The sequence below is a fragment of the Aythya fuligula genome, chromosome 3 (genome assembly GCF_009819795.1).
Source record: "Aythya fuligula isolate bAytFul2 chromosome 3, bAytFul2.pri, whole genome shotgun sequence".
In the NCBI taxonomy this organism is placed as follows: Eukaryota; Metazoa; Chordata; class Aves; order Anseriformes; family Anatidae; genus Aythya; species Aythya fuligula.
This window is the reverse complement of record NC_045561.1, coordinates 4584452-4599550: the sequence shown is the minus strand read 5'-3', so window position 1 is coordinate 4599550 and position 15099 is coordinate 4584452. Positions and strand designations below refer to the sequence as shown.

The window sequence follows — 15099 nt, the reverse complement described above, 5'->3', positions numbered from 1 at the left end:
ATGTACATGTGTATATACACAAACTCAGGAAGAAGTCAAATTACCAACTATACATTTTTACACTGATGCAAATAATGCTCTATGAAGGAATTCATAGAATAAACATTACCATCTGTTAGTATCTAAAGGAAATAACTGCCCTTGTTGAGAAAGGCAGTACTGCAATACTTGTGCATTAGCACAGGAGCAAGCACAGTGCACGTAGGTGAGCCAGTTCAGTAGGGAGAGCTGTAACCTACCTCAGCTACCAGGAAAGCCCTGGATTCCCCAGGTTTCATACAAATAAGAGTTAGTTTGTGTCAAATACATTTCACAGTTTTGAATGTTTATAATTTTGAATATTTTAAAAATTATTTTACTCAGGCCTGAGCTGTGAGTTAACCCTTTAATTCTCATTATTGCTAGAACAGCCACGTTCCTCTTTGGTTAAAGAACTTACTTCCTGACTTACATTTCTTCCTCAAGAGCTGTAGCTTTTAAGTTTCCATTGCTCTTTTGACTGGCTACTGAAATACTTTGCTATGATTTAAAGCTAAGTATGACAATCAGAATATATATATATAAATCAGGATATATATATATAAAGGGACAATCAATGGGGACAGTAGCATTCTGTGCATGTTATTTATTGCCTGGTTAAAAGTACAAATCACACTTCATAACGGGGTTACTTACAGCAAACACGTCTCAAACTGACTTTGCCAGTGTGGGTGCCAGCTCTGGTGAGGGCTTGCCCATCGCTTCCAGCTTCCAATTGCGGACAAGACTCCAAGGCGCTGTGTCCGGCGGCGTCGTTTTTTCACGGGTGTCTTTACGCTGTGAAGGGCTGGGATTTCTGGCAGTAGCGAGGCAGAGGCGTGGGGCCCCGCCTGCGCTCGCTAATCCCGGCTCCCCCCGCAGCGAGGCGGGCCCTGAGCGAGCCGGGCCCGGCCCCAGCGCCGGAGCCATGGCAGCCGTGCCTGCGGCCCCCGGGCCCCGCTCCCCTCCCGGCGCCAGCAGCCGGGCCCCGGCCGCCCAGGTACCGCCGGCACGGGCCCGGGGAGCGGGGAAGGGCGGCCGGGGGGAGCTGCTGGCTGAGAGGGGTGGAGGAAGGGCAGTGCCGAAAGCCGGGGGAAGGGTTTGGGGCTTGGGGGGTGGGGGATGATGCAAAGAAAAAAAAAAAAAAAGTGTGGAAGGGTGTTATGCTGTTTGTTGTGCTATTTTTAGGTGAAGGAACTGGTCCTGTAGCTTCTTTAAGCAGCGCTTAACGTAATGCAAAGGAAGCCTTTTCAATGCAGCCTAACCTGGGTTTAACAACTCTGGTTATTAAACTTGGGCAAGCTCTCCCAAGGGTTAGCCAACATGCAGCATGCTTACCTCCACACAAGGGCGGGCTGCCCAGCGCTGTTTGAACTGAAGGTTGTGCAGAGCCCGCTCACGGCACAGCACGTTACAGAAATGGCTAAAGCAGCATTCCTACAGCACCCAGTGACTTGACTTCAGAGTGCTGGAAGACACAGAAGGGTGGTTTGTGGTTTAAGGCTTTTTTTAGAGCTGTGTACTGAGCAAGGAAGGATTACACTTTTTTTTTTTTTTTTTAACAAAATGGCCAAGCTTTTTTTCTTCTGATAAATCCTTGATCTCATTTCCTGATACAAACACATTGATTACAGAGACAGACTTCAGTAGCCTCAGGATATAAATTATTATACAATAAGATTATTCCATGTGACTCACGTGAAAATCCTTATCCAAGTATCTATGTGGTGTTAGTGCTTCATGCATTAGACAAATAAAGCAATGTTAAACACATTGTTGCTCTTTATCCTAAGAATCAGAAAAATTTACAAATCTCTTCTAGGACGCTCCTGATGTGGCTTCAAATACTGACAGAGAGCAGACCCTCCCTCTACATGGACACAGTGACAACTGGATAGACTTTTCCAAAATGTGCACTTCCAATCAAGAATATTACTTGAAGCTAGAAGAGTTGAAGAATGCCCATGTGAAGACCATGGCAAAGTTAGAAAGTATGTATCGGAATAAACTCTATTTAAAAGGAGTACAGCCTGTGGCCAGGAAAGATGCTGCTTCTAATGGGTATTGCAGGTAAGTTTTGGGGTACCTCTTACCTGAAGGTTCTCAAATGCTTTGCAAACACCAGTAAATACAGCAGTCTTTTGCTGCAGCTGGAAAATGTTACTCTCCCCCTTTCCTATAAGCAGATAATTACAGAAAAGTTAATTAAGTTAATTTTAATCATTAAAAGGCTTATTCACCTTGAGATCTACAACGTGTACATAGCAGGGATTCGGCAATGTGTTTAGTAAAGCCCAGTGCCTTTCCTTATGCTGACTTGTTCGTGATCTGAACTTCTTTAAAACTATGATCTGGTGTCAGTGTCCAATGTTCCCTTTTCTCTTTCCTCTCTCCTCTTCTCACCAGCACTGTTCATTTTTTCCTAATGATGATATTGAAAATGTAAGTCTCTGGCTTTGCATTAATATTGGACTGGACTCAAAACAGCTTTTTTTTTCTTTTTCTTTTTCTTGCCTTTTTTAAGGCCAACTTGGGAGAAGAGCTCATATCAGCCCCTAAATTTGCACAAATCCTTCTCCGACTCTGACTTAAGCGATTCCTTAGGCTCAGGTGTATCTGGTGGGTCTGACAAAGAATTAGCATTTGAAGAAAATGGTAGTGAAACTGGATCATCATCATTTGCTAAGCAACGGATTGAAAAAATGTGGGATGGGTTCTCTGTGGAAGACTACATTGCCCGAACCAAACACAGCTTACCAAATTCACCGGTCTTCAGAACGACGCGGAAGAAGCAGAAGGCATGGTCACCAAAAGTGACTGTGCCCAAGCCTTTCCAGATGACCATTCGAGAAGCTAGAAAAAAAGAACAGAATGTCAAATCAAAGTCCCAGATTGAAATGGAAAATAACTTATTGAAGAAGCAGCTGGAGGAAGAAGCAGAGTGTCAGAAAAAATTCCGAGCTAACCCAGTGCCCGCTGCAGTCTTCCTTCCGCTCTACCATGAAATCATACAAAGAAATGAAGAGCGCAGGAAGTCTGTGAAAGAGAGAAGCAAACTCAAGCTCTTGGCTTCTCAGAAGCCATTTAAATTCATTGAAAGAGAGAAGCAAAGGAATGAAATTAGGAAAATGCAATTAAGAGACCTTTCCACACCTGAAAAGAAACCAAAACCATTCAAAGCAAAACCAATTCCTAAATGTGTTTATAGTCCAGCTGTTAATGACAAGTTACAGGAGGAAGAGCTCTACAGAGAAATTAGGATTAGAATGAGAGCTGAGGAGTTGCTGCGTAATTCATCCCTACCCACCAGCAGGCTGGCTTTAAAGAACACCAATAAAAAGAAGAAACACAAGTGCATGGAACCAAAGGAGACAGAACATAAACCCAAGATCAAACCAGATGTTCCAGATTTTGAACGACTCCACCAGAAATTTCAGAAACGGCTCCTGCAAAAAAAACAGGTGAAACACCTTACAGTCTGTGAACCATTTGATCTTCGTACTCCACACATTCCTTCAAACAAGGGGAAGATTTTGAGGGACATTCAAGAGGATGAAGAAAGGTTGAAGGAAACGCGCTGGCCATACGCCTCTCCAAGACGTAAACCTCAAATGAGAGGTGCAAATTCACCTCTCTCGGGATTTGGAGAATCTAAATCACCAAAAATCACTCAATCCACACAACGAAGGCTACAAGCCATCAGGTGACCACTTCAGTGATGTTCTGCATTTTATAAATACTTAGAGTAGACTTCTTTTGTACTTCTACAGATGTCGTTAATTCTTCCGTACAGTGAATATGAGACTTAAATATATTAAGTTTTATACTATAATTAAGTCCTTACACTAAAATATTGCATACAGGACTTCATTAGTATTTGATTTTTCCAAAACCAGTAGTGCATATTTCTGAACGTGCCCACAGGAAAGGGACAAATGACTGCAGTTTCCCAAGTTACACCTGAATCCCTTACAGTGGCGTGTATCACGTGCCCTTTTACACCAACCCTGTTTTCACTCTTTTTTTTCCTTTGAATTTCCTTTACCAAAACTTCCTTTGAAGTCTTGCTCTTGCTTCCAAATGAATTCAGTCTTAGTTTATTTTTCCACCCAGGAATTCACTTGAGGAAAAGAGAAAGCTGGAAGAACAACAAAAAAGAAACAGGACAAAGCAGAAACAAAGAACAAAAAAACTGCAGAAAATTGTTACAGCTCGGGCTGAGGCCAATGACCCACATCAGAGCCTAGCTCAGATGTCTAAATCCAAATTAGAAACATTCAGGTATTTTGTTTCATTCCCCTGAATCCTGAACCTCTGAATTTACATTGTATGTTAAGCATACAATGTAAAAAATAGCAGAGTTTAAGTGTATGTAATTACTCATTTGATAAATTATACACTGTACCAGCAGCTAGTTAAAAACAAATGTGGCCAAATTTAGTATTGCAACTGGGAAGACTGCTGCCCATTCTAATATCTCAGTCTATACCTTCTACTTCATAGTGTTACAGACCAGTTAATGGGAGAGTCCAGTCTTTTCTAAATTGACGTACCGAGTAGCAATGAAAGTTAAGTTTAAAAAAAAGGTAAGGAAAAGGTGTAGCGTAATTGCAGAACATCCTTGAGAGTGCTGGGTTGATAGATGTTGATATGGCTGCAAAATTCATTTCTTTGTCCTAATAGTTCCCCACTTGAGAAAGAAAAGCAAAATAGTAGTATGACTTGAGTTTAGCACTTGTATCAACAGCAAAGCAGGAAGCTGCCACGTAGTCCAAAGACAGATGAAGCCAAAGCACGGAGAAGAAACAGCAATGGTCTAGGAGAAGTGGGGCTTAGGTAGCGTCCTGGACAGCAGAGATGCATCAGTAGAGATGCAGAACAAAAGGGACAGTCCCTTCTAATTATTGTGTCAGTCAGAGTTCAAGCCCAATGCTTTCTGGACATGACCAGCAGGTACTGTTAATAACAGGACCTTTATAATGCAGTCGTGCCTGGGCAGATGATCTGCTGACTCTGGGACAGAAGCAGAAAGCAACCTGAATTACAGCAGCAAGGTGGAGAATTAGGAAAGACAGTGGGTGTATTTACGGATTTGATTTAAGTTCATTCAACAGCAGACTTCACATTACAGTATTTAGCTTAATCAGATTTTAGGAGTAGAGTGAAAAAACTCACGCTTAATTCTTCTCTGCACATAAAATGATGCTATTACAAAGCAAGACTCCTTCCCTAGTGCTGATGCATTAAGGGTGGTACAAGTGCTTAACTTGATAATGCTTATTGCAACATGGGCTGGGTAATAAGGTACATTAATGTAAGTGCTCTTCTAACAGATAATTGGGTTTGTAGAAAGCCTTCTGAGAGAGCAAGCACGTAGAAACAATGAAGTTCACTCCCTTAAAATGGTAAATAACTCGCCTTAATGCACAGCCATATTCAGAGAGTGGTAGGGGAAGAGGAGGCGGGGAAGAGAGATGTCCCCGAGCTCTCATACCCGCCCTTCAGTGCCTGACTTGGTAACGCTAGAGCTGGCCCAGTGCAGATGAACGTCAAACCAGTAAGATTTAGGAACTGAGGTGCAGCACCACGTGAACACAGCCATGTTATTTCCAGGGCCTGTGCAGCCCCCCTTCAGCTATGCTTAAGCTAATTAGTGAGTCCTGTGGTGCTTCATGCTACAGCCCCTGACACGTCCTCTGCTTCGTTTGCCAGCACTCCAGGTTGCAAAGAACTTGGGAGCTCAGGTACAACCCTGAGCTGGCTCCATGTGTTCCCACACTGCCTGACAAAATAATCCGTGTTAGAACTGAGGCAATGAACTAGATCTGCAAGAACTAGCTCCAAATTTTATGGGGCCAGTGTTAAAGCCTTAAGGGATGTGAATCAACAGTGCATCATCAGGGTCTTTGTCACACACACGGGATTACAGCCCATGCTAGCTGGATTAGCAAGGACTTGCTATGACCTGAGCTATCATTTCAGCTGACGAAGCAACGGTTCTGTCATCCCACCACACTGAGACCTTGACAAAGCAGCTAGGAAAAAAGGGTACTATGATCCAGAACACAGCCACCCTTCTTGTGAGAAGAGGGGTTGGTAAAATAGCAAAAGATTCTTCCATCATAAAAAAACTTATCTTTTATATATTTTTAAGTAGGACAACATTAAGTTTGTCATAAGCAATTTGACTTCAGTCTGCTGTAGGAAATTACTTCTTCTATTATAGACAATAATCATTTGTTGTATTTCCCTTAGGAATTACGAGAAGCAGAGAATGCAAGAATATTTGCAAGAGTTACAAGAAATGGAAGAAAGAGTAAACCAAAGGCCATTGCTTTTGGAAAGAGTCACTCAGGTTGTCTTGCTTCTCTGTTCTTTTCAATATCATCTTCAATTACTGTGTAAAGCACTTGTAGTCAGTCAAGCATTTTTAGAAGGTATTTGAACACTATTTTTTAGGCCAGTGTTTGTCCATTCTAATCTCCATTGCTCCACCCCTGTATAAATATTTTTCTGTAAGTGTTCACGGCAGGCTTGCACAGGGAGGAGAGGTGGCTGTTCTAAACATGTCATCTGATTCAATTATAACACAGCTGTAAATAAAACAAGAGCATACAGCAAAAACATGAGAGGTTTAAGTTGGGAAAAGTGCTAAGAGAACTCAAGCATTCTTCATGACTACTGTGAAGCTGAGATGCAGTATTTTAATTTCTCCATTTCCTTACAACCACGTGGTGGTAGTGTAGTCCCTGACTGTGTGACAAACACAGAGAGATACCAAGTTGTACCTCACCATTTCCCTCGTCCCTTCTGTGTGTGCTCCTTGGTCTGGCACCACTGCAGGGGCAGGAACATTAATGCAGATTGGACAAGTCCTCCTCACTCAGGTGTTACCTGGAGGTCTAGAGTTCACCCCCTCCATTTCAGAGGCAGAGATACAGATCTAGGCCATTCATCAGAGAGCACTGTAAGAGGGTAAACCAATACCATCTTTTTGAGCAGCAGCTCCCCCAGAGGGAAGACAGAAGGAGAAGGGGGAAGGGAGAAGCCCTAGGAAAACTACTTCTGATTTTTCCTATCTGCACCTTCTTCCTCCTCCCTCAGTAACAGCATACAGAATATAGAGCTTTTCATTACCCAGTGGGTGCAGGGAGCAATCTGCATTTAAACTAGTAAAGGAAAAAGGAGGAAAACCTGGTATAAAATTTTCATGTGGTTTTGCCATTCTCCCCTGCAGTTAATAATTCAACTTGCCAGATGCAAATAAGGAAACTGAGTATTAATAAACAAAAGTATCTGAAGACAGGCCATTTAATGCATTTAGATAATACTTAACCATTGTGTTTTTCCTACAGAAAAATGCCAGAATAGCTGCAGAAAAGCATTATTCTAATACACTGAGAGCTCTGGGGGTATGTCCAGAGTTTGTTTCAAAGAAAGGACAAACAACTAAATTGCTAGGATGCTCCAATGCTGAAGATTTTGGTCTTGATGTCAAAGAAAGGTAGAGATTACTGAAGGCTTTTTCTTTTTTTTTTTTGCCACTACTTATCTAGAAATTAGAAAGTCATTTTCAGTGTTGAGAAAATTATTTGCAGTATCTCCCAGGTAAATATTTTACTGGATGTAGTTAGTAATACTAATGCTAGCATTACTATACATTTTACTGTTTTTCCTGAATTAAATATAATTTCGTAAATCCAAGGAGAGCACTGATTATGCTACACACAAGGCATTTCAAAGAAAAATGAAGAATAAGAAACATTTTTGTTTGGTTCCTTTTACCAAAAATTCTGGCAGGTTGCTGACAAGTCATTTCATACTGCATTACTTTTACTGTTTTTTTTAAAGTAAGCCTTATAAAAATACTTCTCAATATGCATTCAATATTATGACATAATATCTAATTAGATATGGAAAAAATGAAAAATAAATGGAAAAATTAATATATATGTAAGCAATACTGTTACTTTCTAGCATAAAAGCAGACTCTTGTATCCCCCCTTCCCTTTTCCTTCACCGATTACACCCCAGCCAAGTCTACCAGGATTTGTCCTAGATTACCTGAAGGGCGTAATCCTTTAAAAGCTACTTTAAAACACATTACCTGAAAATAAAAATAACATACAAATTGTCTTTTCAGAGCCAACAAGGATAAAGTGAAAGAAAGGGAATCCTTCCTTTCAGCAGAAGCAGTTGACATCAGCCCTCAGGCTGAGCAGTCCTGCAAGGAGGAGGAAGAGAAGAGAGAAGGTGTCAGAGCTTCCACAAAAGACAGTAAATCCAGTGAGGCAGAGGACGAGGAGGAGACCAGAGCCAGCCCTCACGTTCAGCAGCCTTGCCACACAGGGGAGGCCAGCCCCGGCTCTGACCAACACTGCGAAGAGGAGGACGGGGAAGCAAAGGCAGGCCTTCCACGTGACCATTCCCTGGAGGAGGAGGAAGATGAGGAGGAGAATCGGTCAAGACCTAGCTCTCAGTCCGACCGGTCCCCTGAGCCGCAAGAGGGTCAGTCTGACCCTGAAGCTGAGGGTGCCTTTGGGTATGAGGATGAGGAATACGAAAGTGATGATTCGGAAGAGAAAGCCAGTGATGGTGAAGCTGACTGAAGGGCAGGCAGACAGGACAGGCTGGTGCTCAGGAACCTATTTCATTGCTGGCGGTGAAATAGACACTAAAGAAAAATTTGTCTTTTTGCTACTGATATGAAATTTTGTGAATTTAAAGCTCTTAGCTTTGCAGTCTTTTTAGCACAGAAACCTTGTTGATTTTCCAGTGAGAAAGATCAAGTTATTCCTTTCCACCAAGAAAATTACTTTCATATTCATCTTCTTTATTTTAGACCTCTGTGACATTAGTGCAGTTTGGTTCATAAAATTAACACCAAACAGTGGTTAAAAATAATGTCTTGCATGCTGTGTTGTTAACTACTGAGGTCTTAGCACGTTCAGCTTTTCTGTGTACTGGCAAAGCCAGCTGAGATTTTGGAGCAGTAATTTGCTATTATCAATGCCTCCCAGGCTCAAACATCGCAGTCCTTTTGGGCTCTGTTCCTGCAATATCTTCTAGGATGGCAATGAACTGGCAAGGGTTTGTTGTGCAAGACCTCTCATTGTTTTCAGCAGAGCAGCTGTAAGGAAGACAACTGCAGTTAGACAAAATGGCCAAATTCATCTGTGCAGTTCCTCCCTCCTGCTCCCAGGGAGCTTGTTCTCCCCCCACTTAAGTAAGCCGAATTGGCTCAGTGATGGGTCAGAGGAGTGCCAGGGCCAGAAAAGAAGTGACTCCTTTTGGAGGAAACAAGCTGTTAGATCAACTTCAGTGTTTTGTTCAGCTAATATACAAAGAGCATCGCAGTTGCTGAAGGTTGTTCCTATAGAGAAGAAAAAAAGATGCACCAAAATACACTGAGAGGAGTCATTTAAACTCTTACAGAGCTTTTTAACATTTGTAGACAAGTGAGGTAGAAGAAAAGTCAGTAGAATATCTTGAGAAAAAAAACACGTTATGCTACCAGATTTTGTATTACTACCTAACCAAGATAGAAAATTGTGTTCTTTCCCCTCCGTTTTGTTTTAAAGAGCTCTTCCTGTGATCATGTAAAATAGTCCATTACCATAATAACAAATGCCGACATTACGTTTCTTTATTGAGATAGTAAGCATACTTTAAAAAGAGAACCTTACATCTCACCAACTGTAGTTGCATGGAAGTCTGCTAAGGAAGTGCTTTAGTACCTTTCTTCACACACTTGTTACTCAGGACTTCAGCTACTACACAACACAACATGCAAGTTGGTGTTTTTTTAGTTTAGTTTAGTTTTGTTTTTTGTTTGTTTGTTTTTCCCCTCTATTTATATCGCTAGTGGCTTCTCCTACTGTTACTAGCTTTCCTGCTAACCTGTCAAATGCAGTGTTAGGAAAGAAAGTAGAAGAAAACATTTATGTAACAAACCACAAATAAGGATTTCAAACAAGCTTTCTCTGCTTAGTAGAGAACAGTATACTATGACTTTGCAGAAGCACTCAAAACACGTTCATTGAATAGTAAATATTATATTTCTTAAAACTAACGAGTTTGCAAAAGCATCTGTAATGACTAGGGATATGGGTTTGGCTTTTTTTGTTTGTTTTAGGTTGGGGAAGGGGAGTGTTGTTTGTTTTCCTCAGGTTTCCTTCCAAACTGCATGTAAAAGCACTAACTAAATCTATTATTTCTTCCTCCATACTTTGAGAAACTGTGTCCTAGTGTTTGGATTTTTATCTTTTCTCTTTTTTTTTTTTAATTTATTTTGAAGTGTGGCCTAACTAATATGAATTCTAAACTTATTTGTTTTATTTAAATAAAACTTCCATTGCATATTTATCTTATATTAAAATATTAATCATTGTTTCACAATTAAAATACTAGTTTACAATGAAGTTATACGTGACAACGCCACAATATAAACTCAAGGTTGGTTAGCTTGCGGTAGTTATTATACAATAATTCTGAAAAGTTGTACAATATGTTATTGAATTTATAGCCACATATTACTGATATGCATCTCTTTTGGAAACAACTTTTTGTTTGTTTTGAAAGAAAGCAGACAAGCTTCAGAGTGTTTTCTCATATAGAGATTATTTGAAGAATTTTCAAATCAGTTTATAAAATCTTAACACATTAACAAATTATACATTTATGTTCTTCTGGAACACTCAAGTGAGTGTTCCAGAAGGACATAAATGTATAATTGTTGAGCCAGGAAGACAGAGCATAAGAAATGTCACTGAAAACCTCATTTGAACTAGGAGGTAGCAAAAACAATCTTCAGAAGAACAGATTTAATGAACACATGGATAACTGTGATATAACAAGGAAGAGTTAAGCACAGCTTTTGGAGGTTATGCCTCAACTTTTCTGGCATGTCCAAAAGAGCCAAGCAGAACCACATGGACTAAGGAAATCCAGTTGATATGGTTTAACTAATTGACAATGTGCCATTAAAAGATCCCAAGTAAGCCAGCCTTACTGTACAAGAAGAAAGGTCCTCATGAATTAGTAATCACTTAAGCCATCAGGGAAGAAAAGGTCAATTTTAACAGTGTAAATGCACTTATCAGCGGACATTCAATGAGATTCAAATTGTTCAACATACTCAGACGTGATCTGTAGTGCTGAGGCCACAGAGTATTCAATGCTATGATTAAATTCACCTGACTGCAAAGAACATGCCGAGTGATCTTATGAAGTGGAATGACAGAAGAGTAGATATCATTCATTTTTAGCAATTGCAAATAAATGCATGTGAGGGTGAAAAAAATATTCCTAGATTATACGATACCATATACTGGAAAAAATAAATTCCAGCATGAATACTGTGAGCAGTCCTGGCCCTCCCATCTTAAAAGGGATTGATTTATTTGTTACAGGACTGGAAGAATTCGACAAGAATGATCAAAGAAAAGATGGGGTTTTCATTTGACAATAACATACATAGGATTCTTTAATTTGGAAAAAGAATATTAAACTCTGAGACATTAGGGCAACCACTTCGAGAAGCACAGATGTTGAAAAGGAAAGCAATGTGAAATCTAAATAAAAAAAACATTCAGTAGTAGCATTACAAGCAAGAAAAAAATACTGTATGGATAAATAATACTCTAAGAAAATATATGGGGATAAGTACTCCAATAAGGATTTAAAAAGGAATGAAATAGCAATGAAAAGTCACATGAAAGAACAAAATGTGGAGAGACTGGTCAGGATGAATTAAATCTCATGAAGCAAGTACAGCAACAAAAGTTTCAGATATATGACTAAACAATAAAAAGAGGTGTGGATACCATACTGTCATGAGATGAACAGTAGGCAGGCCTAAAAACTAAGTCTTCCCTCCCCAGCACAGTCAGGTGGATGATTTAAAATGTAGATGAGACAAGAAAAAGCTAAAAGGATAATGATGTTTAAATGAAGATGTCTATATTTAATGAAAAAAAATACAGTAACCTCAGCACAAAAATTCAAATCCAGATGAGAGGTTTTGGTAAATTACCAAAATGTAGTATAGTACAATAGGAAAGCAGAATAAAATATGTACTGCTTTCTGTCAGAACTCAAATCTATTTAATGCAATTAACATGGAGAAAAATAATTCATTTGAATCACTAAGGATGATATAATAGAAACATTTTAAGGTAAGAAGCTCATTAAAGGACAGATTATGAGTTATGCTTTCAGAGAAACTATCAGGAGAGAGATGAACAGAAGTTTCTCACAGATTATTGAATATTCTGACTTTAGTATTTTAATTAATGTCCAAAACACAGAAGTAGAAACATATTCAAAAATTTGCAAAGAAAATGAGGAAGGTGTATTTAAAAAGGATTAAAAATATCACATGGGAAGAAGAGGATAACTTTGTAGACTGTACTCTTAACTAAGTATTTCAAAGTGCAGGAATAACTTCTGTAACAGGAATTTGTCACCTAAAGCTATAAGGAGAAAGACCCAGATGACTTTTGGGCAACGGGTAATTGACCACAAATTCTTATCATAAAAAGGAAATCTAAAAATCTAAGGATGTGTCAGGCAAAATATTTCCAACAGGTTTGGAAGAACAGTACAAGCAAGTCTGCGAAGACATCCCTTCTGGGTTTCAAACTAATTCTCACAATGCTGAATACAAGGTGGAGCCTTTTTTGGTAATTCCATACTAAGCTTCCCCCCCTTGCATCTGCTCACATCTGCCACAGGAAGCACAACACCCAGCTGGAATCCAACAAGGGTATGGGAGCAAGAAAAGATGCCACCGTGGACTATTAGACAACACCTTGTGCTTTCAACAGACAACAGCCCCTCTTTTCAGGACGGTGTTTGTCTTTCAGTTTCTGACTTCCAAATCTCCCCTGCATTTCTCTAGCTTTCTTTGTATATATGGTATCACTTCCTCTAGAAACCATCTTCTGGAATTCATGATTACCAAAACATCAAGCAGGAGGTTACGTTCTCTTTTCCTTTAAGGAAAAATGATTGCATCATTACCTTCCTGAATTAAATATTGGAATTACACACAAGGTTACAGCTGCTGAAAAACAGATTAACAAAAAAAAAATTGTTTTTGAAGAAAACTTTTAAAGTCATCACTAATTTGAAATGATTTAACTGTCTCATTTAGAGTCCTCACACTTTCAGAATGGCAGAAAGCAAAATGTTTGCCTCAGTATAGCAGATACAGGTACTCCAAAAAATTAAACCATGCATTAAGAACTATTTCTGAAAGTATGTCTATAGATTTGCCCATAAATTTCTGTCAAACAAGGTTTGTATGCCAAATACGTTTGTCCAGAAAGACCGACTAGTCCGTGATTACAAGAGATGGCAGATGCACGCTTACTAACTTAAAACATGCAGATAGAATTGGAAATGGCTTGAGGTCTGTTCAGTGGAATTTCAGTTTTATATCCCTGGTTGTATAATACATGTATTTTGCTAATTACTTGGCAGGAGGAGGAAAAAAAAAAAAAAATGCTCTTGCATATGCCAGCAAAACTCAAAATTGCTTCTTTCTTCAACAGGAATTCAAGGTATTTCAGAAATGCCAGTTTAAAACTAAGGCTTACAATAGTATCAGAAAAATTCCCCTCCCTACTTGCATACTAAAAAGACCATCGGTCAAATGTAGAAGCATAAAAATCAGGGATCGTGTGAGGTGAACTGTGCAGATACAAAGAAAGTTGTGGGACCTGATGGACTGCTTTAGATATTAGTTTTGTATTACAGAGTAACAGCATTAAGAGGCTTCCAGCATGCTAAGTGTGCACAAACTCAGAAATAAATCCCCAATCCAGTCTTACAGGGCATCACCGCATACTTCAGAGGAAGTGCATCATGTTTACCCACAACGTTAATCCTTTCATGGGCAGCTGAACTCCCAGAAAGGGCAGCTTTCTTCCCATCTTTTCCTCCTTGTTTTGCAGACCCTTCCGAGTCAAATTAAGTCATTAAATTAGCCCAGCCAAAAGGAGTGGTTGAGGCTAAAGGATGGGACAAACAAACAGGACTTCTCGCTTTTAGCAGTAGCCAGTTATGATAATCAGTGTCTCACAGTGCTGCATCCAAGGATTAGACACAGGAAAATCCCCCACATGCTTAAGTGGCTGCAGTACAGGGAGGACAGATGTCCACAGGCAAGAAACAGTTTTCTTTTCTGACAATTAAGACTGGCAACAAGACTGTGTTTAATTGCGTGAACAGATAAGGTACCATGGAAGCCAGTTGCCAACAAGACTAAAACCAAATGTATTTGCCTTTGCACAGCTCCAAACTTGCTACTAATAGTTAGGCTTTACTAACAAGCCGATTACTAACAATAGTTACTAGGCAGGTTAGTAATAAGAAGGTTAGTAAGAGTAAGCAGGTTACTGATTAACAGTAAGTAACCCTACTGCAACACAGGTAGGAAATTCTGGTTTCCAGCATACTGAGCTGTTACAACCCCTGCCATTATCACATTATTCAGCTCACTACTCTGTTTTCAAACACATCCCTCCACACTCACAGACATACACGGTTCTCGTGAAGGGCTTCTGATAACTTGCTATGCTTTTAGTGTATGTTTCATGCCACTGTACGATTTCTAGAATGGATATAAACACAATTTCCTTTTGTATTAAGTAGTAAAAGCTAACAAACAAAAATCAGTCCTTACAGCTCTTGCTGCATCTCTTCCTTTCTGATTAAGTTCTTCTCTGTGGAGCTCAGTCCAGTAACACCTTTACACCTGAAGGCACTGGAACTTCTGAGGGCATCATCACAGCTGGTAAAGCATTAAGCAATACCTAAAAGGACAAAGACATTCACAAATTATTGCTTGGCCTCAGTTTAATTAGTTCATTCATTTTTATTCCAAAGGCATTTACAGCAATATAGTTGCAGAGGACAAGCCAACGATCAACAAGTTGATCTGATTTTCTGGTTTAGTAAAACCAAAACTTAAAAATTGTAAAGTCCATAAACATCCTTTACTACATTATGCTTTTCCAGAGCTTGTGGTAAGCAACAATAATATTTAAAATGTACACGCACTTTACATACCTGTGT

The 15099-nt window shown here is 39.6% G+C and overlaps 1 protein-coding gene across 1 annotated transcript; it reads left to right on the top strand.

Moving 5' to 3' along the window:
- The first annotated feature begins 946 nt into the window (after positions 1–946).
- Positions 947–10314, top strand: FAM161A (FAM161 centrosomal protein A). Its single transcript, XM_032183679.1, has 6 exons — positions 947–1018; positions 1841–2088; positions 2543–3721; positions 6274–6373; positions 7374–7522; positions 8162–10314. The coding sequence occupies exons 1-6, from the start codon at positions 947–949 to the stop codon at positions 8625–8627; spliced, it is 2214 nt and encodes a 737-aa protein (XP_032039570.1). The 3' UTR covers positions 8628–10314.
- The last annotated feature ends 4785 nt before the right edge of the window (positions 10315–15099 follow it).

Excerpts from the sequence above, each read along its gene's own strand:
- FAM161A (XM_032183679.1), top strand. The coding sequence starts at position 947 with ATGGCAGCCGTGCCTGCGGCCCCCGGGCCCCGCTCCCCTCCCGGCGCC. Across the intron at positions 1,019-1,840 it reads GCCGGGCCCCGGCCGCCCAG|GACGCTCCTGATGTGGCTTC; the intron begins GTACCGCCGGCA and ends AATCTCTTCTAG. Across the intron at positions 7,523-8,161 it reads GGTCTTGATGTCAAAGAAAG|AGCCAACAAGGATAAAGTGA; the intron begins GTAGAGATTACT and ends TTGTCTTTTCAG.